General features: G+C 41.2%; 3 protein-coding genes across 3 annotated transcripts; 1 reads left to right on the top strand and 2 right to left on the bottom strand.

The window, feature by feature from the left end:
* Window positions 1-4,070: 4,070 nt before the first annotated feature.
* On the top strand, window positions 4,071-7,061 carry slc32a1 (solute carrier family 32 member 1; the record flags this gene model as incomplete). The annotated part of the gene is made up of 2 exons (XM_084062015.1): window positions 4,071-4,481; window positions 5,871-7,061. 2 exons carry the CDS (start codon window positions 4,071-4,073, stop codon window positions 7,059-7,061), a joined length of 1,602 nt encoding a protein of 533 aa, XP_083918141.1.
* A 3,153-nt stretch (window positions 7,062-10,214) lies between these two features.
* aurka (aurora kinase A) lies at window positions 10,215-16,596 on the bottom strand. The gene is made up of 9 exons (XM_084061639.1): window positions 16,278-16,596; window positions 15,203-15,265; window positions 14,562-14,841; window positions 14,420-14,468; window positions 14,142-14,336; window positions 13,260-13,398; window positions 12,919-13,067; window positions 12,083-12,257; window positions 10,215-11,022 (listed from the first exon to the last, which is right to left on the bottom strand). The coding sequence occupies exons 2-9, from the start codon at window positions 15,260-15,262 to the stop codon at window positions 10,843-10,845; spliced, it is 1,227 nt and encodes a 408-aa protein (XP_083917765.1). The 5' UTR covers window positions 15,263-15,265; window positions 16,278-16,596; the 3' UTR covers window positions 10,215-10,842.
* Window positions 16,597-18,415: 1,819 nt separating this feature from the next.
* prelid3b (PRELI domain containing 3) lies at window positions 18,416-26,700 on the bottom strand. Its single transcript, XM_084062901.1, has 6 exons — window positions 26,597-26,700; window positions 24,836-25,004; window positions 23,295-23,384; window positions 22,209-22,279; window positions 21,180-21,282; window positions 18,416-20,855 (listed from the first exon to the last, which is right to left on the bottom strand). The coding sequence occupies exons 1-6, from the start codon at window positions 26,626-26,628 to the stop codon at window positions 20,739-20,741; spliced, it is 582 nt and encodes a 193-aa protein (XP_083919027.1). The 5' UTR covers window positions 26,629-26,700; the 3' UTR covers window positions 18,416-20,738.
* Window positions 26,701-26,769: the final 69 nt, after the last annotated feature.

Genomic DNA, 26,769 nt, shown 5'->3' with positions numbered 1-26,769 from the left:
AGAACAGATCTACAATGTTAGCTTGCCAATCTGTTCTTTTCGGGCAAGCGCCACCGTCGTAATGCTGCCAGTGCATGGTTCCCAAACCTTTTTGCTCGAGACCCAAAAGAGAAATTTGATGTCTCCCGCTGGGACCCAAACTAGTGAAAATAGCAGATCTACAAGTTCACAAGCTGCTTGTGGGCTTGTAGATTGGCTATTTTCACTACTTCTTAAACATTTGTTTTCAATGTTTTGATTTTATTTTTTATTCATGAAATTCTTTTGAAAAATCATTGAATTTGTTTTTAATTCATGAAAAATGTATTACTTTTTTTTATTATTATGTAGGCCTACTTGTGACCCACAAATGGGTCCCGACGGGTCCGCAATCTATAGGCTAAATTGGCTTTTTAACAGAGTGAAGAAAATAAGGTGTGTGAGTGGTTTAGTGGGTGGGGTGCTGAATGGATTTGAAGAGACAGGGAGATTACAGTGGCAGTTTCTTTTTTCTTTCTAATTCGGCCCTCGATCATAAACAGCACCGTTTGCTCATGGTGGAGATCTCAGCTGCCTTTGTCTGATCTCACAAAGCGGCGCAAACTGGGCATAGATAAGAGCTTGATTGGCTAGCGTTGCTCTGTCTGTCTGTCCATTCAGATAGAGAGCATCCTCTAGGGACCTGACCCTTCGTTGGCTCTCTCACGACCGGCGATAAACTGCAATGAGAGGAAAATCACTTTTACCCTTTGAGGATAAAGATACATATAGGCCCACAACACTGTGTGTGTGTGTGTGTGTGTGTGTGTGTGTGTGTGTGTGTGTGTGTGTGTGTGTGTGTGTGTGTGTGTGTGTGTGTGTGTGTGTGTGTGTGCGTGCGTGCGTGCGTGCGTGCGTATATATATATATATATATATATATATATATATATATATATATATATATATATATATATATATATATATATATATGCCTAGACAGATAGATTATTATTATTATGCTATTATTTATATTATATTTATTATCATCATCATCATCATATTGTGCTTGCAGTTGCATTGTGTTCTTATCAGCACAGCAAGTCGGAAATCGCCCTCCAATCCCAGAGTATAACCCTGTGCCGCGGTGTCACGGCTGTTCTTTTCATCTTGCGTTACACTCAATCAGACAGTTCTAAGCACAGATCAGAGGAGGGCTGCAGCGCGCTGATAACGCACACCATCATTAACCCTTCCCATTCCCACGCTGGGAATAGCAGCCATTTTCATTCCAAAATTGCACATTGATGTTCGTCAATGCGTCAGGGTGCTTAAAAAATATGTGTATAGGCCTATGTGTATATGACAAATAAATCCTAATTTAGGCAATCATTAGAGCGTATATGGTCTGTCTCTGTTATGATGCTATGCCCACCCATCCTGCTGAATGCACGTGGCAGGCCTACATTCTGAATCCTGTTTTCATTCATAATTTCAACTTCTTACACATGAACAAAAACAAAAACAAAACATGATGATGACCTGAGTCTGAATTAGAGTCGGGAACAAGGGTAAAATGTAAAAGGGTAAAAATGTTTTTTTTTTAATGGTAGACTTAACCTATACATTTTGGTCTGTTTACCTATCGGACAGTCATTGGAGACATGTTCAAAGCCTATTGTTTAAGTGGCAAGGTTCACAAACGAAAGCTTTTCTGACTAGCCATTTCATCCGTCACAAAACAAACAAAAGCAGGCCTTTGAATAAAATAAAACATGGTTGCATGTACAGGTAAGCCTACAGGCTAAATTGAAACATACACAGTCCGAAAATATTCGTTCTACAAGTTCACAATGCATTGGGAGACAATGCATTGGGCTCACCAATGTGAGCTTGTACACTGACGGCTATATGCCTAATTTGTAGCCTACCCCGTTGCACTGTAGGCGTCGCTTGCCCACGAGATCAGTTCTTGGCGGCAAGGAAGCGACACCATCCTGCGACGGAGTATAAATGTCACACAGGCTATCAGCTGTTTACAGCTGGGGTCGGATCAGATGAGAAAATTAATTCCTCCCTCAAAAATATTCGTCGATCAGACCTGCTTATTTTGTTGATTCATGTCTGATTATGGCATAATGCAAAGACTAATGCAGTGTTGAGTCAAATTAAAAAGAGCTATAAAATGAAAGCGACGTATGAGGCCGAATTTATTAAAGCACTGAACTGACTTTAGTCAAATTGGTCTTTTTTTTATAGGAGTTTTTTTATTCTATTATTTTTTACAAAAGAGCCTACAACTACGACCTATCTGTTATCTTGGCCATTTATAAAGCTAAACATGATTTAAATAGGCCTATTCAGCAGGGGGGAAAAACCGAAAGAATAAATAAAACATCCAAAGGAGAGCCGTTTCCCTTATAAATAGGTACTTAATGTTATAAAAAATATATTGTAGGTAAGTTTTATTTTATTATTAGCTTATTACAATACACACACTGTATAGAATAATTGGTTTGATGAATTAAGTCCTGACCCTAACATTATTATGTCTTTGAAATAGAAGTAGGTAGGCCTATGTTTCACCTCAATAAAAAAGGAAAAAAGACAAAAGAAAAAGAAGTATGGTATTATAGCCTATTGATTGATATTGGCTTTTCGCGCTCTCAAGTTCAATCTTACCCGCTCGGCTATCAAGACAAAACGCGCGCGCAAAAAAAGAGAACAAAATCAAACACGATTTTTAAAAATTCGATCCTTATAATTCCAATGGACACAACTCGGGTCCTACTGACAGTCCCCCGTCCTCTTGTTGCTCAAAATGAAACTCAACAACAACAAAAAAAGGTTTAAATTCAGTTCTGGCAAGTTATATAAGCTGGTTCAAAGAGTTGACGGGGTTTTTCCTCCACTTTCCGCCCCCTTATATACACGTAAAGTTATGCAAGACTAGAGGCCCCCAGAATGTCATTGGATGTTAAGAATGAAGTATTATAGATTATGGGATGGGGAGGGGATGGGGTACCAACTATAGCACCTCCCCTAGAAATGCAGCAAATCTCTGCCGTTTTCTTCTGGCGTGGGGTGGCTGTCAGTGTTGCCAGAGTTTGTGAGATAAATAAGTAAACCAGGTCTATGAAAACAAGCCCAAAAGAGGCGACGACTCTAGGCCACATGGACACTTTTAAACCTAGGCCTACTGTACGTTGGCTATTTGAAAATAGCCGATCTACAAGCTCACAACGCTGAGCTTGTAGATCTGCTCATTTCTTTTTTTAATAATCTTGAAATAAATATGGAATAACAACACAAATCTGGCACAAAACATTTTCACATGGGGGTTAGTAGCCTAAGGGACAAATACATATAAATATATAATAATATAATAAACACATAAACTTTGGGGTCCATCATGACATCAAAATATTTGAGAACCACTGGTTTAAACAACAGGCACGAATAAGCAACTACACTTTAGAAACAAGTCCCAAAAAAAAAAACTCACATAAAAAAAGAAGCCCCAAAGTCGCTTATAATAAGCGGACATGGCAACACTGGTGGCTGTGCGCACTAGTGGAGGCTGGAGACGTGAGTCCTTGCATTGGGCAGACTGATGAGGACACGTGTCTCCTCCCTCTGCCACCCGGGCTCCACCACCGCACCGCATTGGCATCAGAAAACCAACTGTGGAAGCCCAGCCCGACGCCAATTGTAACTCGAAGAAACACGATATTATACATCGAAACCCCCCCTTTGACTGGGCTCGCCATTTGCGTAAAAGCTTTTGCGTGTACGCGTCGTCGATTAAACAGGGACGGATTCTTCGAGCATCAGAGCGCAAAGTGACAAGATGCAGGGCCGGACTCGCAGCGACGTCTGAAGGTGACATGAACCTGGAGGGAATCAGGAGCAGCAGGCAAAGCTTTAACAAGAAGTGGAGATAGCAACTGAAAGCAGCCACCGACTCAAGAACCCGCGCGTTTTCCCCCGTGTGATTGTCTAATGCAAAGAACCAAGAGTTACTTGGAATCCAAAATAGCCCAATTTTATTGACAAAAAAAGAAAAAAAAACGATTTAGCCGGCAGAGAGGTTAACAATTTTGAGGAGCCAAAATGGCGACGTTAATCAGAAGCAAGATCTCCAATAAACTGTCAAATCTATCCACCACCGTGTCGAACAAATCCCAGGCGAAGGTGAGCGGCGCGTTCGCCAGGATGGGCTTCCAGGCCGCCACGGACGAGGAGGCGGTGGGCTTCGCAGCCTGTGACGATCTGGATTACGACCACAGACAGGGCATGCAGATGGACATCCTGGCCTCGGAGGAGCAGGGAGGAGAGGGGATGAGCGGCGGGGAGGTCGGTGGAGACGGGACGCTGGACGGAGACAGTCATTACCAGAGGGACGGCACCGGCCCGCCGCGCTCCGACTCCAAGGAGCTCGGAGGTCCGGCCAACGAGTTAAACGAACCGAAACCAAAAATCACAGCGTGGGAGGCGGGCTGGAACGTCACGAATGCAATCCAGGTAAAGACCCCATAGTGTGGGAAAATGAATAAAATAATAATAATACAAATGAAAAAGGTTTTGTTTTAATTTGTATTATTATTATTATCATTTGTATTATTTGTATTATTGGGATATATATATTTATCCCAATTAGTCCAGTTCCCGATGCCAGTGATGCATTTATATTCACGTCCAGTCACCAAAAAACTGCACATAGCCTTACATGTGATTTAAACCAATGTGAGTTGCGCATGCAGTCTCAAAATGATTCCTTGACTTTCGGAGGGGGGACAGTTATTATTTAGTTGGCTTTGGGTCTATAATATGACTACATACATACACTGGCCCTTCTGTTTTATTTAAGCCATAAAGCTATCATGAAGCACGAAGCAGCATGCATTCAAATGGAGATGTGTGACTGTGTGGAGGGTTGGACGTCGACATGACGCATTCAACGTAGATCATGCAGGAATCAGTCCCTTATGATATAATATATAAGTAACAAAGTATTTATGACCATTTCATGTGCACGAGAGGTGCACGGCGTTTAAAATACACATACAGCTAATGTGTCAATCATTCAGCATCTATCCAATTTACGCACGAGAGCGCACGTATTCATGGTGCCAGTATGCCTGGAAAGACGAGCTGAAATTGTGAATAGGCCTACTTTTGTAATCTCTGCTGCTCACAGTCCCCTTCATGGGCTGTGGTCACAGCAGTCATCGTTACGTCACACTGTGTCTCCTTCATCGTGTGATGATGATGATGACTACGGAGGCGTCATTGCGTCAGAGGGCTGGATGTGCTCAAAGCGAACTGGAATGCCCACAACATCAAACCATGCATGGCTTGTCCTGTATATTGCGGTGGTTCTCCAACCTTTTCAGGCCGTGACCCCCCAAAATAATCATATTTGAACTGGGGACCCCCTCAAAATAATCATATTTGAACTGGGGACCCCCTCGAAATAATCATAAATTTGAACTGGGGAGCCCCCACCCTGACAAGCACTTGGAATGTAGGAGTTGAGGTATTACATTTAGTTTGACTCGGTTCCACAGATAAATATTTGACAATTTGGCCAATGACCAGTTGTTATATTTGTTGCTTTTGATTCAGTATTGCTCTTTCTTTCATTCTATTAAAAAGGTCTTAAAAGTCCTTAAATTCTCACTTCACTGTCATCTGGGGGACCCCCCTGGGGGTCCCCCAGATGGTTGAGAACCACTGCTCTATTGCACAAGTTGAGAAGCACTGCTCTATTGCACAGAGACCCATGATTAAAACATCTTAAGTATTCCTTTTAGTTTAGTTTAGTTTTAGTAAGTTCAACATAAACAAAATGTACATAAAATTACTCATCATCATCGTGGCACATGTGTTTTTTTTGTTGTGTATTTGCAGGGGATGTTTGTCCTTGGCTTACCATACGCCATTCTCCACGGGGGATACCTCGGACTATTTCTTATTATTTTCGCCGCCGTGGTGTGCTGTTACACGGGGAAAATCCTCATCGCTTGCCTGTACGAAGAGGACGAAGACGGGCGGCTGGTGCGCGTGAGAGACTCATACGTGGACATTGCCAACGCTTGCTGCCAGCCCAGGTTCCCAGCGTTAGGTGGTCATATCGTGAATGTAGCACAGATCATAGAGCTAGTGATGACCTGTATCCTGTATGTCGTCGTCAGCGGTAACCTCATGTACAACAGCTTCCCCACCATGCCGATCTCCCAGAAGTCTTGGGCCATCATCGCCACCATCGGTCTTCTCCCCTGCGCCTTCCTGAAGAACCTGAAAGCGGTGTCAAAGTTCAGCTTGCTGTGCACGATGGCCCACTTCGTCATCAACGTGCTGGTCATCGCCTACTGCCTCTCCAGAGCCAGAGACTGGGCCTGGGACAAGGTCAAGTTCTACATCGACGTCAAGAAGTTCCCCATCTCCATCGGCATCATCGTGTTCAGCTACACCTCCCAGATCTTCCTGCCGTCCCTGGAGGGCAACATGGCGAAGCCCAGCGAGTTCCACTGCATGATGAACTGGACGCACATCGCCGCCTGCATCCTCAAGGGCCTCTTCGCCCTGGTGGCCTACCTGACCTGGGCCGACGCCACCAAGGAGGTCATCACAGACAACCTGCCGTCGACCATCCGCGCCGTCGTCAACATCTTCTTGGTCGCCAAAGCCTTGCTGTCGTATCCGTTGCCGTTTTTCGCCGCCGTCGAGGTTCTGGAAAAGTCGTTTTTCCAGGGAGGAGGAGGGCGCATTAACTTCCCCGACTGCTACGGGGGCGACGGACGCCTGAAGTCCTGGGGGCTCACGCTGCGGTGCCTCCTCGTGGTGTTCACATTGCTCATGGCCGTCTTCGTGCCACACTTCGCCCTCCTCATGGGTCTCACTGGCAGCCTGACGGGCGCAGGGTTGTGCTTTCTGCTCCCCAGTCTCTTCCACCTCAGGCTTCAATGGAGACAGCTGATGTGGCATCAGGTTTTCTTTGATGTCGCCATCTTTGTAATAGGGGGCATATGCGCCATATCTGGGTTCATCCATTCAACGGAGGGCCTCATAGAAGCTTACAAGTATAACTTAGAAGAGTAGATGCGAACCACTGCTGGAGCTAGATCAGGGGTGTTCAACAGGGTGTCCGGGACCCCTAGGCGGTCCTCAGAGTTGCTACAGGGGGGGCCGCCAAATATTTGTGTGATAGGATTCTTTTTTTACTTTAACCACTTGAACCCTAGCATCCCTATTCTGAGGGGAACATTAGCCGAAAATAGCAGATCTTCAAGCTCACGACTCCTCGAGCTGTCTGCTAGGCATTGTGAGCTTGTAGATCTGCTATTTTCAGCTAAGGTGTTGTTTTGGGGGACGGGGTTAAGTGGTTAACAGTCTGAAAATACACATTAACATGAATCCCACACAACGCTACACAACAGTATTGTCAAACAAGTCTATGAAATCTGTGAAGAAGTTTAATCTGCAACACAATTTGATACAAAATGTAGTGGGGGTCCCTGCTTCATCTCTCTCTCTCTCAGCTAAGGGGTCCTTGGCCTGAAAAACGTTGAAGACCCCTGAGCTAGATGTTCTAATTGCAAATCCACATAATAGTGAAACGCGACTTCCAACACGCGCAGCCTATAGGCGCAGCAGCCCCCCTTGCTTCATTCATGCGTAAAATGCGCGCGCACAACACATGCACATATTTGCGCGCACATTACAGTCTTGCGTCATTTCACACGCCCACCCACCCACACACACACACACACACACACACACACACACACACACACACACACACACACACACACACACACACACACACACACTCCAGTGAGAGTAGAGACAGTGAAAGTGAGGGAGACTCAAGCACTCACAACATACTATATGGACAATTATATGTTGTATAAATATGCGAACAAAGTAATTTACATTATTTTCCAGTGGAGTGAAGGTTTACAATTATTGACCTTTTACGAAATTGCAGAAATCGGCAATTTGTCTTTTCATCCTTATGTGGGGTTTCCCCCACATGAGAATTCAGAATTCACCTCATTAAACGTTCAAGTTTGTGACTATGGACAGAAATTCGACAATATAATGTGATCTAATGATAAATAAGATGTTTATTTAAAAAAAAATGACACTTTCTTCTTCAAGGTGATGTGCAGTATTTTAATGGGTTTAGTGCAGCGATTCCCAACCTGCGGGCCGGGACCCACTGGTGGGCCGTAAGGATATTACAAGTGGGCCCCCAAATAATTGGCCAAACAGTAATATTTTATTAACATATTGTTAAAAAACTTAAAATACGGATGCTTTTGTGAGATTTTCAGGTGGGCCCTGATCCAGAAAAGGTTGGGAACAATAGTGAATGCGGTGCCTGGCACAGATAAGCTACTATATGGACAAAGATGAGGGCAAATAACACTATGGCAATAACCGACAGTAAAAAATATAGTCATGTTCAAACACTCATGAATGCATATAGAAATAACAACGATTAAACAATATTTCTTTAGTGAGGAAATTGGACCTTCAATGAACTGTTAAAAATACTGGAAATGCATACAGTAAGATATAGATGGTCTACAGCAGTTATACAAACTATGCATTGAATGTATGATATTCAGACATATAAAACCTTATGAAACTGGGACGTGGAAATAGAACTCAATATTGGCATTAACGAATTTGTTGTTAAAACTTGGGATTTAGGCCTACAACTGTATTTATTTAGCTTTCAATCGGCGATAGGAGGCTAATAAATGCATTTGACCTGAAATAGGCCTAGTCTTTAATCACAGGCCAAATCTAGGCAATATTATTCACATACAAATGAAGCCCAAATTGAAAATGTCCACACTCTGTTTGACTCTCCTTTTATCTGTGCATTTGAAATGTATATTGCGAGATTAATTCGAATTCATTCCTGGCTCGAAATTCGGTCGTCTGAATCAAAATGTATTGAGCTCATAAAAAGAGAAGAAAATGTGCATACAGACATTTTTTCCATTCTGTGCAATCCAATGGGTTCTGTGGAAATGTTATAAAACCGTAAGTGTAGTGTTATTGTGGTTTCAAAAAGATGGAATGTATATCTCAAAATCGTTATATATGGAAAAAATGAATATTAAAGAATAAAGAAATAAGTGAAATTATATTGTAAACATGTGTGGTTTTATGTAACGAAAACAGTGAGAAACGTGTATTTTTTTCCTCTATATAATAAATCAAGTTGCAGAAAATAGTCCTTTTCGTCGTATGAGTCTACATTATAGCCTATACTTTTTGTGGGCCACAGTGAGTATTGAGAGAGCAGGGTAAGGATTTTCATTAATGCCCAAATTCTGACATTCATTTAGCTATAAAACCGTCTGTTTTAAGTCTGAAAATTACATAAAATCAAAGTTTTTTTCCTCGCAAATTGTCATAAGATCATTTAATATAAATCCATGTTTTACCAACATCCTAACGTTAGTCATCGTAGGGCCTTTCTATAGAACATTTAGTAAAAAGGCTGCAGGCCTTATGCTGTGCTTATGGCCTACCTGTTCATTTGATGATTTCATGTGACGGCATCTGGAGGCCCTACTTCTCCATCTGTTCACAGCGACCATGTGCACTTCCCTTACAGCAGTGGTTCTCAACCTTTTAGGCCTTGAGTGACCATCAAAATAATCAGAATTGAACTCCCCCACTCCGACAAGCACTTAGTATTGTAGTTGAGGTAACCTGGCTCCAGCGTCAGCCCCTGAATCGCTAGCCTCGCATTCAAGTGAAACGAAACTTCAGGCTGAGTGCTAGGAGTTGAGGCATTGCATTTTGTTTGACTTGGATAAATCCACAGATAAATAGTGAAAATGGCAGATCTACAAGCTTGTAGATCTGCTATTTTCAGAATTATTGTCTCCCTTATATTATTTGGCCAATATTTGACACATTTTAATTGTATAGTTTGATTACTTGATGCAGTAATGGTCTTTTCTTTATTAAAAAGGTCTTGCAAGTCCTTAAATTGTCACTCCACTGACATCTGGGGACCCCCCCAAAAGAAAACACGTGGGGACCCCCCCAGGGGGGACCCACAGGCCTTACAGCACAACCTCCAACTACAGGGAGCTCGATCAAAATTGTATGAACCAATAACAGGCTAAAGTAATCATAAAATAAACCCATGTTAACTACTGCATAGGAAAAAAAGGCCATTGGTAGATACTGAAAGGTAGACACCACTGTAAACTTCATCACCTGTATGTACAGAAATTCTTTATTTAGTCATTGCCTAACTACATGATAAAAATAAAATCCGAGTAGCAAAGGTAGTTGCATTCCCTTGAAGGCCTCCGCCTGTCACTACATTATGCCTATAGAGCCCCCTGGCGGACAAAAAAAGGCATAACACGGCTGCTTACATCCAACGGCAACAGCAGGCACAAACCCTAGCTTACCAAATAAAACCCCATGTATGTTAATTATAAAATTAAAAAAACATGGAGCTCAAATGTATGTTCTTCAAATAAACGTTGCATCACATAGATATTTGGTAAGCAAGGGTTTGCGCCTGCCATCTGCGGTCTCCCCAATATGTCTTTGTTTGTCTGCCAGGGGACTTTGTAGGCATAATGTACAACTGTACATCAATTGAATAACATTAGAATAATTAAAACAGTAAATATTCACAGACAAGGCAGAAAAACAAGACACAACAACATCCATATGAACAAAAAGTAAATCCACAGTGTCAGAACAGACGCCGATTTGAAATGCTCAGCAACCTGGGTCCTGCTCGCCCCCTTTGACATCATATGCCGATGGTGCACAGCCGTAATCAACGTGATTTCATGCGACCGGGATGGTTTACCAGGCTACGCAGCCATCACTCAGGGGTACTAGGAATCGATTGGGTGGGCTTCTTTGTAGAGTTCTCAGTCACCCACGGGTGAGTTAGAACCCCCTGGATGGGCAGCCTGTGCATGGGGTTATGCTTCAGCAGCCTGCTAATCAAGTCTTTGGCACCAGCAGAGATAGGAACCTGAGCAGGGTAAGTAAACTGCACCTGCATGAAGACCAGAACAATATGTTTTAGACAAGCAGAGCATCCAAACAATTCACAAGTATGAGTCGAGGGCCTAAATCAGTAAACATGTTGTTTATCTGATTTAGAGTAATCAGAGATTAAAACCCAGTTTATATGTGCTACACTGATTACCCACCTACCCTCTTAAAACAAATAAAGAGACATTTGTTGACCATGGTTACAATTTCCACAATCATTTGATTGTCTATAGCTAGTGCACTCACAGGAATTGTTGAGAGTCTCCATACATTGCAAAAAGAGGCTTTTCTGAAATTCTCCCACTTTCATGTAAATATGGATAATTTGATTCAAACTAGGAGGACCAGAGGACCCAACTGTACCTTAGTTTTGAAACGCATACATTATACATTTTGTTTGTTGGTACTTAAGCAAAACAATAATGACAGTTAACCAACTGCTACGCTAGTCTCCAACAAACGTGTTACAGATACCTCAATAGGCATGATTTTGCAGGGAAGTGCAGAGAAATGTTTGTCCAGCACACCTCATGAACACAATGTCTTGCACTACCTAGTGGTTAGTATTGTTATTGTGTATATTGTTACACTGTTTATTACAACAAGAATTTGATACAAGCCTACAAGGACATGTCATGCATCTGTATGGTTCTACATAGCAATGGATGTTGGATGTGTGTGAGAAGTTAAGGACTGTGGGAGGTTTTTATTTTAAGTTAAAAAGCTAGTTTTGTTAACTGGGTTTCTCTTGGCCAGAGCTGCGACCGATTGCGGTTTCCACAGCAATAGGTCATAAACAACAAACAGGGCCGTTCCTCAACTGGACATGGACAGACGGTCACAAACCTGTTATATTGTATACTCATCTTGTACGAAAAAGTGAAATAGTATGGCGGCCGACCGGCTGTAGCTCGATGCCGTCTGGGAATTGTTAAATTCTAAGCAGGGGCGAATGTACTGTATACAGCATAATATGTTTTGTATCAACCGATGTTTCATAGTAAACTGTACACAATTAATCTTGAGCATTCTGCTCTCTCCTCCATAGTACTTGTTCTTACCCTCGATATCATGCGGTAGGTCTCATCATGAGTCTTCGCCTCAAAGGGGGGCCTGCCCACCAGGAACTCGAAGCAGAGGACACCTAGACTCCACAGGTCCACCTTTTCATCGTGGGTTTTTCCCTCAATCATCTCTGGAGGTAGGTAGTCCAGTGTTCCACACAGTGTTGACCTCCTGACCAACCAAAGTGAAAGGATAAGTGTTACGAGACAAATGTTTCACATGTCCGAGGTCACAATGAGACATCCCTGATTTAGCTGTAATCAAGTTTGTAGGACCATATTGGTGGCACTACATGTCATGGTCAACTTATGTTACTTCCTGAAAGTTAGAATTCAAACTAAATGGAAATCTAGAAAAATAAACTAAACTACAGTATCCCCTAGAAAATTATCCTGGATTGGTTAAACATGCAACACCACCACCTTTAATGACGAGACCTAGCAGTACCAACTCGATTATTCAGGCAAGTTCAGTAAAGAAAATTCTAAAAAACAATTGTACCCATTTTCTGGTCCTCACTAAAGCTCATTATAAGATTGCAGTCTTGGCACCATTTCAGAGGATGGATATGGACAGTTAACTTCACAGGAAAAGAAAGTTCTATTAGCTTGGAATCCCCATCGATTATGTCATTGGTAGCCTGGGTTTTGGAACTATCCACAGCCCACCAATGAGACGTAGAGTGAGTAGACAGAAATGGTGCCATCTTATAGTACAGCATTAGTGAGGACAAATTATACTAAGATAAGATTGAAAATGGGAAAAAGTACTCCTTTAAAAACAAGTTTAGGTACGATGTGAATCATGTGATACATGTGTGGAGAGTGTGTACCTGGAGGAAGGTGTGTGGACAGACCAGCCAAAATCAGCAATCTTCAGCTCCCCATTGGCCCCCAGCAACAGATTCTCTGGTTTGATATCCCTGTGAATCACCTTCTTGTCGTGGCAGTAGTAGAGGGCATCAGCCAGCTCCATGATATACTGGAAGAGAAGTGTGGCAGACAGAAAACAAAAGGCTAATTCAGGGGTGTGACAGGAAAATAAGTGTTTCCAAGGGCTATAAATTATTGTAAGTTATAAATTGAATCAAGTGGTTACATAGCTTCAAGTAAAGCCCCCATCCACATGCAAATCAAACACTTACAAATGCCCCAATTCATTAAGCAGACTTACTGTTGCACTCCTCTGCTCATTAAAATGGCCACAGCGCTGTAGCTCACCATAGAGCTCTCCCTTGGGTGCATACTCCAAGATAAGGTACACACGAGCAGTGTCATGGAAGTAGCCATACAGTCGCAGGATATTTGGGTGCCTGTGGTATACAAATACGATTTTTAGCAATGTCAAGAGACTGAGACAGACTGTAGAGTAGTCTACAGACTAGATTCTAGAATATTTAAACAGCATTATTCTCAGTGACACCGTCATCATGACTTGACTAGGGCAAGGATGCGGAACCGTAGGAACCGGATCCAACATTGAGGAACCGGAATTGGTTCCATCACATTTGGAACCGTTTCCGGAACCGGCTTCTGTCAGAGTTGGTATGTGGACTTCACGTCTGCTATACAATTACAATACCGGTGGTTCTCAAACTTTTTAATTACAAGGACCATCATAAGTGAGAGTTTATGTTGCTGACGGCCGTAACATAATGGGGGCTCGTCAAAACATATTTTTTTCTCCCCCTAACTTTTGATTGAAATCAGCAAAATTTTGTTGGTGTGCACATTTATGTTTTGAAGGTTTGAATTTATTTTGTCCACCTAAATTAACTGTAGGCTACATTTTTGTTGCCAAACTTCATCAGTATCTTTTTCCAGTATATTAGTTAAACTTATGTTTACTTTGGATAATTTGTTTGCGTTAGTGGTAGGCCTGTGTTTATATTTGCACACGCAGACCTGTAAGGGTCCATTTGGAACCCCCTATAGGAATGGTGAATGGGAACCGTTAAAATCTTGAAGGATCCCAACCCTAGACTTGACTGACTCCATTTCACTTGAGCATGACAGGGATGCCTTTAAGGAACGTGTGCACACAGTTATTCCTCACCTCAGGTGAGACTGGATCTCCACCTCTCTCCTGAGCTGGTGCTCCACTCCTGCCCTTTCCAACTGCTTCTTGAAGAGAACTTTAAGCGCCAGGATCCACTTGGATGAACGCTCTCTGGCCAGGTAAACATTGCCAAATTTGCCCTTCCCTAAGGCGCGGGCGATTTCAAAGTTATCGAGGCTCCACCGTGCCTTCCTGTACAAGCACAAATCATTTTAGAAACCCACCCCTCAAAAAAAAAAGCTGTTACTGAACCTCAACAAGCTATTCAAACTTACCCTTTCCCTGACTCTGAGGAAGTAGTGGTTTCGCTCTTTTCAGGTTTACCTGACATGGAAGAAAAATAAAGATGATCATGTATCAGTATAGCTAAATGGATGCAACATGAAACATTACACAGACAAGTTTGTAGATTATTACCTTGTGGCTTCTCCTGACTCTGCAGTTCTGTTGAAGGTTTGGTTGTGGTCGGCTCTGATTTGTCTTTGGCCTTTAGCTGGCCATTGGGTTTGGGCGCTGCAGGTTTCACAATTGCAATGGTGGTACATGGGGCAGCCTTAACGCCGGTGCGTGGTTGCTGCATGCGTAGAGGCCCATTTGACACACCTAGGACTTTCAGTTGCTGGGCAGGGGTCACTGGTGGCTTTTGACAGGTCTGCGATTGCGAGACAGGAACCCGCTGTGGCAGATGGCTACTAGACTGTTATAAACAAAACGGCACCGAACAGTGAGTAATATACAGTCTTTTGTTTTTAACAAGATCATTATTGTGCAGCTGGACGTCTTCATTTAACCACCCCCTTTTGCACATAAGCTACTTGAAAACAGCTGGTCTACAAGTTAACAACACGTCACGATGTGATTGATGTCTTGTGAGCTTGTACTGAAAATAGTATTAGTATTTTCTAACTTTTGTTTAATGTTGCTGACAAGCAGCAGGGATAACAGGGTTAAAGTGGCTAATGTTTGTCTACATGACGCAAGGAGGATGACTGTAGTATTATCCTGAAACCAATCTACTTTTACTGCATGTCCACTGCAAAGATGACTCCTTCTGTTACCTTCCTGTCGGACTTTCGGGGGTCCATGCCCTTCGACACCCTGAGTCTGGCAGCATCCATATTCTAAAGGAAGAGAAATATACATGTTTTAAAATTAACACTAAATCACATAATGTCACTCTATTAGTTTCCTGTTCACCTCAAATGACATGTTTCTATCAATTACTCACCCCTGAAGCCTTGAATACATGTACATGTTTTTGTCACATTCCTTCATTGTGAAAGAAAAATCCAAAAACGAGAAGTGCAGAATACGATGATAAACTGTAGATTTGCTGTTAACCATGGACACCTATTTTTTGAGAATTCTGTCCCATTTCTATCGGATTGTTCACTCACGGTAAGGAATGCTCCAAAAACAAAAAATTAGGGCGTTCTTCTCCATTTGCTGTGTTTGTGTGGGTAAAAATGAATGATTCAAGGCGTCATTGGGTAGGATAGAAAAAGATAATTTGTGGGGTGATGGCCAATCTCTATCTCTGCTGTTAGGGTAACGCCGTGGTGGAAAAAGTACTCGCAATTTTTATTTAAGTAAAAGTATCAATACTGGAATGTAGAAATACTGTGTTACAAGTAAAAGTCCGCAATTCAAAATTGAATGGAGTAAAAGTATTGGCATCAAAGTGTACTTAAAGTACCAAAAGTAAAAGTACTCATTGTGCAGAATGGTCTCACTTCAGTTTTCAAAAGCAACTTTTAAAATAGCTGATCTACAAGCTCACAATGCCTTGCGATGCATTGTGAGCTTGCATTTTAAAATGGCCGAAATGTATAGTGGTTACTGTGTGTGTATCGGTATCATGCTGTATCAAAATCTACAACGTAATTAAAGTTTTCAAATAACTGTTGTGGCGTAAAAGCACAACATTTGCCTCGAGATGCAGTGGAGTAGAGTTAAAGTACTGAAGATTGGAAAAGTACCTCAAAATTGCACTTAAGTACAGTACTTCAGTAAATGTAATCAGTTACTTTCCACCACTGTTGTTAGGGTAACGTTTCGCGTCGCAACTAACACAGCCCAACAAAGCTTAGTTTACAAAAGCCTACGTTAACATGTTAATGAACATTGACTTACCACCAGATATTATTGCACAGTTCCCAACGACAATCACTCTGTCCGCGAAGACCAACGATGCTCGACGATAAAAGCACTAAAAAGCAGATCCTAGCTCTTCAACTGCTAACAGCTAGCCCAGCAGAAGCTAACAGTCGCTAGCAGCTGTAAATATACATACCGCACACAACGGCGCTACAACGCTAACGTTAGCTTGTTTTCTGCAGATATGTATTTCAGTGCAGTACTAAAGCATATTATCGACGACTACGTGGTTGTTTTAGTCAGTTTTGTTTTTGCCGAAAACAGCGGAGTTTGGTGTCACCGTGTTCTCTTTCAGACTTCCTGCTACTTCTTGTTTAATTTCAAACGTCCCTCTTTCACAGCCTTTAAACCGTAGCAAGCGCGCTGATTGGCTGGCGAGATGCTCTGTGCTGCTCAGCCATTGGCCGGTACGGAATGCTAACTGTTGTTTGTGACCACTCCAGAACAGCAGGTGGCAGCAGTGTGCAGCAATGCCTCGTTCTAGCTGAGCTTGTAGAGCTCTGTTCTTTATGGTAGCGATGGTTTAGTACAGTGGCGTAAAGTAACTTGGTACATTCACTCAAGTACTGTACTTAAGTACAGTTTTGACGTATTTCTTACTTTACTACTGGAGTATTTCCAATTTTCAGTACTTTTACTTCTGCTCCACTACATCTCAGAGGAAAATGTTGTACTTTTACTACAATTATTTGAACACTATAGTTACTAGTAACTTTGAAGATTTTGATTATTATTACAAAACATACAGTAACCACTTTAGCATTATATACATTTCTACAAGCTCACAATGCGACACATTGTGAGCTTGTAGATCTGCTATTTTCAAAATATGTTTTTTGAAAACTATGTTTTTTGAAACTATAACATTCTGTATAATGAGTACTTTTACTTTTGGTACTAAAAGTACATTTTGATGCCAATACTTTTGTACTCTTACTCAAGTAAATTTTGAATTCCGGACTTTTACTTGTAACAGCAGCATTGCTACTTTTACTTACAGAACTACTTATGAACTACAGTAGGCTTAGATAAGGTTAAAACCATATTTTTATGTTATTGTTTTTCATACTTTTGTTTGGTAACCCTGTGCAGGGCTCAGGGTAGAGGGCAGGACAGAGTAAAGCAACTTGCATTGGGCCTGGTCTTCAAGATACTCAATAAAACAGGGATACCCTTGTACTAGCCATGGATCACACGACGGTCGTCTGTCACGACCGTCATGGATGAACTTCAACCTGGTGTTTGTGCCTGCTCAATGTATAAACCTTACATCTATATTAACGTTAAAATTTAAAATATTAAGTGCTTCCCCTATGTCCACGGATGTTACAATTCTGTTCGGGCCATCGAAAGTACCTGTATCTTCTATATTGTTCAATAAAATGCATTTTAATCCGAATGGTGGCCATTTTCTCATAGACTTGCTGTAACAGAGTGCAGTACACCTCCCAACCGATAGGGTCACATGTTGAAAGCATATGGAGGAAATACGGACCGGAGAAACCGATCGGAGAAAATGGCCACCGATCGGATTACAATGCTTTTTATTGAACAATACGGAACATACAGGTACGTTTGAGGGCCCGTACATAATTTTAACATCCGTGGCCATGAGATAAGCACTTTATATTTGAAATCAAAACGTTTATGGCGATGTACAGGATGTAAATAGAGAAAGTGCAAACACCAGGTTGAAGTTCATCCATGACAGTCATGTTTCAGGTCTACCCTTGTACCTAACTAACATACAGCTACTCCAATAACGTTCATTGCTTCTCGGGTTAATGATGTCTTGTTTATTATTGTGTGTCTTGATGAATTGAATAAAAAGGCCCACAATGGAAACAAGCCCTTTTTTGACAGGGCTTTTTTGTGTTATCCTTTTAACAATCATTGTAAACTCGTACCACTGTACTATTTGCAAACTGTTAATAACGTGTTTTTTCCCCCTGCATTTGTCATGCACTAAGTAAATGTTACATAATACAAGTTATAACAATGCATGTTAAATGTAAAAACATGTATGAATTTCAGATGATTTACACTGTAATGGTAGATCAAAGTTTGAAAAAGCATCCCTGATATACGAGGCAAAAATACAGTACACAGAAAAGTAAGTTCATAGAGTTTTATTTTCCATTTCAATCTATTTTCTTTTGTCAGAATAAGGGTTTGTACACACATTCACAGACCATAATAACAAATAGGTCAAAATTGTATAAATATACAAGCACATTTTTAAGTAGCTTGCATTGATTGGCATTCTAAGGATGTTCAAATAATTTATCTTTTGGCCACAGTGTGGTAGTAAGTGACCCTAGCATTTCAACATTCCATTGGAACAGTCCAACAGTAGAATAAAGTACTGAGCAACTACTAGGTGTGTAAAGTTCGTTAAATGTCATACAAGGAGTTTCTGGAAAAAAAACTTGCATATATATCAGCATTCCCCGCTGATGAATACAACTTGAAGAAAAGAAAAAAGGTAACTATGGAAAATTTAACAACTCAAACAGACAATCTTTTTGGAATGTGAATATTTCAGTTGCTGTGGCATTTCGTTCTCAATGTCTGAGGAACATAGGCTCTCATGTATTAACAGACAATCAGAGTGTAATATTTTGGCAGAATCCTATGGCCACACAACATACTGTACCAATCATTTCAGTGCCATTGACTAAAGAACCATTTTCCTACTTTTCAGAATACAATATATGTATATATATATATATTATATATGAATATAAATAAATATCCACTGCATATGTCAAACATAGCAGAAGCAATTTGCCAACATGTTCATGCAAAAGTAAATTGGCAAATTCAATACCAAAATATCTATATTCCATTTCAACTATCACAATGGGGTTTTTACATTCTGAGGAACATAGAATAATAAGGAATTGAAAGAATAGGTTGTCTGTTAAACCCTGTTGCGCGTTTAAATTATTTCTTTTTTCTTTTTCAAGTGCCACATACACCGCTTGGTTATGGAGACCCTTTCTTTGTCAGAGATACCCTGACAAAATCCTTAATTTACATATAGTAACAAAGCGTGTAACAACACAATTCTTGTTAGATAGCCAAGGTCACAAACCACTACCTTGAATTAAATGCTGTACTAAATAAATATTACGGTTACAGGTAATATAATGAAAATAATTAAAAACTTTCACCATCACCACAACCCCGGTGTTGAAAACCGCCTCTAATGCAGGTTGTGACCTCTTTTCAAAATATCACTCACTGCATGGCTAGCAGCGCAATTGTGTGTAATGCCATGTATTATTTTTGTAAGCACAAATTTAGTCCAATGTCTTACACACCTTGTTCCCTTGTTTGCTAAATGGGAACAGTATTATTTTGCACCGTGCAAAAACCTCATTGAGTTCTGCCTGATTTATACTCGGTTGGGCATTGTGTCAAGCACCGAAAAAGCTCGACCAGCTACAAGCTCATAGTGTTGTGAGCTTGTAGTAGATCTATTTTCGGTGCGAGACACCGGCGTGCAAGTGTAAACCAGGTGTAAACCCGTGAGCCCACTCAGTTACAGTATAGGTACACAAGCAGCAACAAAAACATGTAATGTACCTTGATCCCTTCATGTCAATTAAATAATAAATATTATTTGTTCATAACAAAATACAGTACTGTTATTCAGGCTGTGGTACACTAACCTGGTACTACATACATGCTCGTTATTAATGAGGTTACTGAGAAAAACATAGTTGAGAGCGTGGCCCTTACTCAAACAGACCAGATTGGGCAACATTTGATTAATGTCTCAATGATTGCCCAATAAGGCTTTGTTAATCCTATCTAATGTACTGTGACATGCATTGCACTTAACCAAGCACCTGGCATGCATTGTTCTCTTCTTTCAATACTCCGAACATGGGCACATACCAAGAACTTCCTCCTCTCTTGTATATGTCTCACCATAGGTCTATGTTGTTTTTCTTATAACCTCTTTGTTGTAAATCCACAAGGCGTATGCCAGAGCAGACCTACTGGTATCAGAAGGTCTTATACCAGACCGAATTGTCGCTGGCAAACGTATTTTAAAGCGACCAGACGAAGTGGTTGTGTATACTTTGGCACAGTTTTCGTCTAATTCGCTTGATGCCTCGTACTTGTACTTTTCTGATAACTTTGGCATCCTCTTGCAAACACATGGTCATCAGTGGTGCTCATTTTAGTTCCAGTGTACCACTCATTTCTCCCCGAGTCTCTCAATACAGTCCGTGTCGGCAGGCTCCCCCGATGCTACTCCTCTTGGGTCCCTTTATGTTGCACACTGCTGGATGAAACTTATCTAATATAGATAGTAGATGGAGAAACCGCGCGCTTGATGAGTAATACAAAACAAAACAAAAAGAGTACTAGTGCAACATGAAGGGAGGCTGGCAGTGCTGGGAGTACAGAGACAGGGAGGTGTCATTTCTCAGTGACTGCAGCTGCCATGGGTGTACGCAGGGTCTCACGTGCTGTGGCCGCAAGATCTTCTATTTCAGCGTTCAGCCGCCTGATCACCCACTCCATGGCTTCGCGCCCCTGATGAAGAGCAAATAAGCATTAGTCCACAGGAGACAAAGTAAAAGATTTTTCAGTGTGTGTTAAGATTTTCAGAAAAAGCTTGAAGAAGTATTGTGTACCCCTAAAACAGTGTTGGCTGGCATGTGTATGTTCAGTTCTGATCGTTTGTGTGATGAAATTACTGTATGTATTTACACTAAATTGTGTGTTACAATTGTCTTATAACCCCATAAAGACATTTGGTGCAAGCAGACACCATGATAAAATCAATCAAATCATCAAATTATTGCAAATTATGCCTAACCTGCCATTTAAGAAAAACTATTCTAAGGGATGTCTCACCTTTCCAGCGTTGTTAGAGATGGAGCTAGCCATAACTCCCTCCAGGTAACTGCCGAGACTGACCCCTTTCACTGTGATGATGGCCTCCTGTGTCAGTACCGTTCTGAAACACGGCAAAAAAAAACATAAAGATTCCCTCTAGTCTACATCAATGTCTTTGGTGAGTGATTACCGATTATAGCTGACAAATAGCAGCTATTTTTTGCAGAATGTTCACCAATGTTTGCAGAATGTTGCCTATTATGACTCCCCCAGAATAGGGATGCTAGGGTTCAAGTGGTTTCAATGTTCATGTAATTTAGATGAGAAAATCTATCCATCTGCCTATTCTATTATTCTTTCATAGCTACAAAATGGTTAAATGATATTTCACTTTCAAACATGTTTGGGGTCATTTTAACATCTACATGGGCTTTTGTGAGCACCCCAAACAGTTTTTAAGTTGCTTGATTCAGTATTTAGATATTTGATATTCATTTAATCAGATGCCCCCTTCCTATACAAACCCATTGTAACTTTATTTTAATTTTTAATTTTAACCATGATAGATTCATCGAAAACACACACATCCTTGGTTCTGGTGACTGATATTGTCCTTCTAATACGTGAGGGGGGCGTGTTTTTTCTACTTTTTACTTACTTTTTTCTTGTATTTTATTTAAATCATTTTCAAAAAACAAATGTCTTCAATGATTGACTGGGACAAGATTGTTGATTGTGAATTGTTAATTATGTATGAATATGGAGAAGACACTCCATTGCTGTTGCACTGGCACTATTACTTATATCTACACTTACATGTTTGACACCTGCTACTCTCTTCTTGCACAAGAGACTGATGTTCTAGCTACTTTTCATTTATATTCTTTGAGCATGCACCTTATGTACATTTGATACTGTTGTCCTTTGTTATTATGTAACTGGGGGCGGAAAAAATGACACCCATTCTTTCACACCTATGATAGCTTAACCAGTTAAGCCTGTTGCACTTCACTGTATGCCCAATAGCGTAATAGCATAAGAACTTACTTCTCTGGATCCTCTGGATGAGGTTTGTATGTTAGCCTCTCATCCACAGACACCATGTTTGTGAATGTGATCTAAAGGAGAAAAGATGATACAAGAGAGAACAACATTGACACAATGACATGTATAAAATGGCAACTCACACACTGAACGCTAAACCGGTCTAAACTGTAACCCAAGTCTCTAGAAACCTATCACAATGAATGGATCAGTTTGAAATGTCACCTCACTGGTTGTGGAACAAGCAGGGCAACGTTTCACAAATGCTTTACTGTTAATCACACTGCAAGTATCTTTCCTTTATCATGATGTGCAAGAATCACAGCAGCTGAGGGGTCACTGGTTGACATACAGAATGAAGCATGTTTTGTACAGTATACAGCTGAAATGGTTTCATAAGTGCATGCATTTATGCATTATATGTAACTACACCCCAACACTACTTGTGTGTCCAACAAGTATGACATAAAACTGCAAATGATATTCTTCAATGATTGACTGGGACAAGATTGTTGATTGTTAATTATGGATGACTATGAAGACACTCCATTGCTGTTACACTGGGACTATTACTTATATAAATCTACAATTACATGTTTGATATCTGCTGCTGAATGTCTCTTCTTGTACAAGAGACTGATGTTCTGGCTCATTTTCATTTCTTTATTTTGAGCATGCACCTTATGTATATTTGATACTGTTGTCCTGTTATTTTGTAACTGCAAATCATTGGGTCGGAAAATAATTTCACCCATTCTTTCACACCTATGATCGGTTAACCAGTTAAGCCTGTTACATTTCTCTGTATCTGTATGACGAATAGCAAAAATAACTCGCAGCGAGTTGTGAGCTTGTAGATTGACTATTTTCAACATTTTTGAAAATAAAAAAATCACCCACATTTTGGGAACATTTGTGAAAATCTTTTGATTTTGTGTGTCTTTAATGACATGCTCAAAATAGAGACCCCAGTGTGAAAGTGGTTAAGTCTACCCGTAAGGTACATACGGGGTCCTGTAAAGTGTCTTGAGACAACTTGTTGTGGTTTGGCACTATAATAAAACTTTACATAAGATGTCGTATACTCACATTGGAGGATTGGAGCTCAAAGGTCTTCTCTTGAGGATCTACAACTGAGTGCTCCTGGATGTATGTGCATGTCCGTGAAATTCCAAAGATCTAAAGAGTAGAGTGGAAGAGTCATTTAATACAAAAGAGTAACATAAGTCGTTGCCAAGATATGCATCGATTTTGGGGGGACAAAAATACATTTCGGGTTTCACAATATGTCACGCTGTAGATCGGCCATATTTGAGTGACACGGCTGTCGAATGAAGTATAAAAACAGGGATTAAGTGGTTAATCAGACTAACTGAATTAGTCGACAACAAAAACATATTGTATCGTATCGAAACAATTTAAATAATCCAATAAAGTGCTTTTCGATTATTCATTGGAAAAGTAATCAAGAAAATAATCGCTAAGTTGTGCACATGACAAGTGTTAGTAGTGAGACAATAAGAATACCGAGCTACAGTAGTAATATCCCATTGGTCCATGGGGCCAGTTCGGTGTCATAAACTCTCAATGGAATTAGAGCTGGTATTAATACATTGGCACTGTCTTTCTCCTCTTGAAACGTCTTGGGTATCTGAGCTAAAGGCCAGAGCTAAAGAATGTGAATGGATTAGCTAATATTTAAATGGATTGGACTATGACACAGAACAATTGTAGGTTTATCTAACTCTCCATTCATTACAGTCGTGACTGAACTCAAAAGGTCAAAGAAATGGGGCAACAGGGCAAACAACTATGTAATACTCCAGAGATCTTGACATTGACCTGGTTCTTGTTAATGATTATCTAGGTCTCCTCACCTGGCCTACATTTATCAGGTGAAGACACAGAGGTCTTTCAAATCAACCTGAATTGCATTTGAATTCATGTTGCTGTAATTTCCAAGTTTAGTATAATTTGCTAATTTTGTTAATAATTACATCTTTGAATCTGATCTTACTCCATAAATGATCAACATTAATTATAAAACAATGATCAGATGTCTATTTTGACAATTGCAGCAAAAAAGGAAGTCAGTGGACGCAGCACAATGATAACAAACATCATGGTAGTAACCCCAATAGAGACATTTCAGACTAGTAACATACTGGCTGCTCACATTTGGCAGTAGATCAGAGAAAGTCCTTGACAGCTATTACAGCACTGGAAAGTTACATCACATGTTGCCAAGGGCCAGAACCCTGTAATGACAGGAATGGAAGTCTTGTGTCCTGGACAGCATGTGCCAGGCACACAGCCATACAAAGCCAGGCTTCAGCCAGCACGAGGACCTGCTACAACCTCTACAGAAATAGCCTTGGCGGTAAGGTCATCTTCAGGGCTTGCTGCGCATTACCCTGACTGGCTAATCAGCTGGCTCACCTTTTAATTCCTATTCAGTTAAACCACAACAAGGAACCATTTGTGACTTGAAAATGATGACAAAAATGTCAGAGTGATTTCCATTGTATCCTTTCTACAACTGCCACATTAACAAGCTGCATAAAGCCTACTTACATATTGGACTATGAACGGCTACTATGAAAGTTAATTTGATAACTTTTGACACTCACAGATTTGACTATGGATGGAAGGCCCCACTCTGCGCTGAGAAGTTTGTTACTGTGCAGGCGTCCCTGTGTGTCTACCGTCCTATCCAAAACGTCCACTCCAAAGACACTGGGGTTCATGGGGTTCGGGTACTTCTGCATTGCAGCCTTCGTCACCGTCTCCCAAGGGTGGCTGTAAATGGAGGGGGAAAAGAGTTTATATAAAAAGGTGTTTAAAAGACAACTGCTGTGCTGGTATTATACTAAAAGATAATGTTTGCACAGACAAATGTGTTTAAGTGTAAATATTATAAAAGATTCATTCGCCACTCCTTTGGGGCATTTGTTGTTGCTGTACATGTGCGCATGCGTAGTGTGTCCTGTACATTTCCTAACTATTAGGAGCCATGGGTGCTATTAATATACAGCACCCAGAGGGTTACTTAGGGTTAAGTGTCTTGCTTAGGACACCTCGACACATAGACTGGTCAGACCAGGGGGTGAAACCGGGACCTTCAGATTCCCTAATGGCCTCTCACCCCATTGAGCTATGCCCGCCCAAGTACACTGCATTCTTGTTTTCTGAAGACAAAAACGGATCCCTTTCTCTCTCTGTCGCTCTCTCTCTCTCTCTCTCACCCCACTGTGGTCGAGGCAGATAGCTGCCCACCCACAGCCTAGTTTCTTCACGTTAAATGGGAGTTTTTCCTCAGCGCGGTCACCACCAAATGCTTGCTCAGGGGGGAAATGTTGGGTCTATCTACTATGCGTAAAGTCTCTTGAGACAACCTGCTGTGATGTGACACACAAAAAAAACATACTAGTATTGAGCCCTGAGGGACACCGGTTACGCATATGGGGTTTAAGTGGTGAATCATCTTGGCATAACCTACCCCCCCTCTCCCCTCGAACTGTTTACTGTACATATGTAGTTTTTTCCTATTTTTTAAACTGCTTATATGATGTTCTGCAAAGTAGTGCATATCTGTCTGTAATTTAATGTCACTATGAATTGAGTACAAAAGGACCTCAATGGCTTTCTTTGGTTTTTTAATTCCCATTAGCTGACCTTGTATTGCACTGTAATTTCACGTGCTTTTGTCTGCAAACTTCTAAGAAAGTATTCAATCAATCAATCTCTTGCTGCACCGGTCAATTCAGTAACCTAACCGCATCAATGACAAGGATGCTCTTCTAAAATTTGCGCCTCGTGGATGGTTGCCATGGAGATAAGCAAGCAACGTGGTTGCCAAGTGACGCATGTTCCTATGAAAAGGGGGCGCGTCAAATATGTAGGGGAAAGGTTGCAGCGCCAGCAGCCGGCTAGCCAGCTTACGCAATGTCACTGCATGTTTTGCATAGACACACACACCTACTGACAGACAGCCAACAGAAATTGGATGCACTAAGTAAAATTGTACTATTATATTCATCTACATAATAATAAGCTTTTCTTGCCCTTCTGGACGGAACCAGAACGCCCGGGACAGACAGACAGGGGGAGGGGAGACCCGGTCTTTTTGACAACCACAGTTGACGGCTGAACAGAATTGAACAGAACACATTTCTACCGATCAATGTTAGTGCAGGATTAGCTACAGAATATAAGCTCTTCTTGACCTTCTAGACGGAACCAGAAGAACATAGAACACTGATCATAATACCCGTGGACAGACAGGGGGAGGCCGGGTGAGAGAGACCGGTTTTTCTTTTTTGAAAACCCGCTGCTCCTCTACAAACAGCACAAAGTACGGTTTACACGAGTGATCTAAATGAGCTACTCACTTGAATATGTGTTCCGATGTCCAGATCTTCATGGCTGTATGTGTGTGGCAGGACTCAGGAGGATGAGCCGGTAGGAGGATGAGTGCAGTCACTGTACTGTACTGACCGTGACACGCGCTGAGGAGAAGAAAGAGGATTCTGTTCCCCCGCCCACATGACGATCACAGTCATAT

The sequence above is a fragment of the Gymnoscopelus microlampas genome, assembly GCF_963454915.1.
Source record: "Gymnoscopelus microlampas genome assembly, chromosome: 7".
In the NCBI taxonomy this organism is placed as follows: Eukaryota; Metazoa; Chordata; class Actinopteri; order Myctophiformes; family Myctophidae; genus Gymnoscopelus; species Gymnoscopelus microlampas.
This window is presented reverse-complemented; position numbering and strand designations above follow the sequence as displayed.

What these genes read in the sequence shown, in the direction of transcription:
- aurka (XM_084061639.1), bottom strand. Translation starts at nt 15,262, where the DNA reads ATGGATGCTGCCAGACTCAGGGTGTCGAAGGGCATGGACCCCCGAAAG. An exon ending in GAGTCAGGAGAAGCCACAAG is followed by an intron (nt 14,469 to 14,561) that starts GTAATAATCTAC and finishes CTTCCATGTCAG; the next exon opens with GTAAACCTGAAAAGAGCGAA. An exon ending in GAGATCCAGTCTCACCTGAG is followed by an intron (nt 13,399 to 14,141) that starts GTGAGGAATAAC and finishes TGTATACCACAG; the next exon opens with GCACCCAAATATCCTGCGAC.
- prelid3b (XM_084062901.1), bottom strand. Translation starts at nt 26,628, where the DNA reads ATGAAGATCTGGACATCGGAACACATATTCAA. An exon ending in TTGAGCTCCAATCCTCCAAT is followed by an intron (nt 22,280 to 23,294) that starts GTGAGTATACGA and finishes TTTCTCCTTTAG; the next exon opens with ATCACATTCACAAACATGGT. An exon ending in CATCCAGAGGATCCAGAGAA is followed by an intron (nt 21,283 to 22,208) that starts GTAAGTTCTTAT and finishes GCCGTGTTTCAG; the next exon opens with AACGGTACTGACACAGGAGG.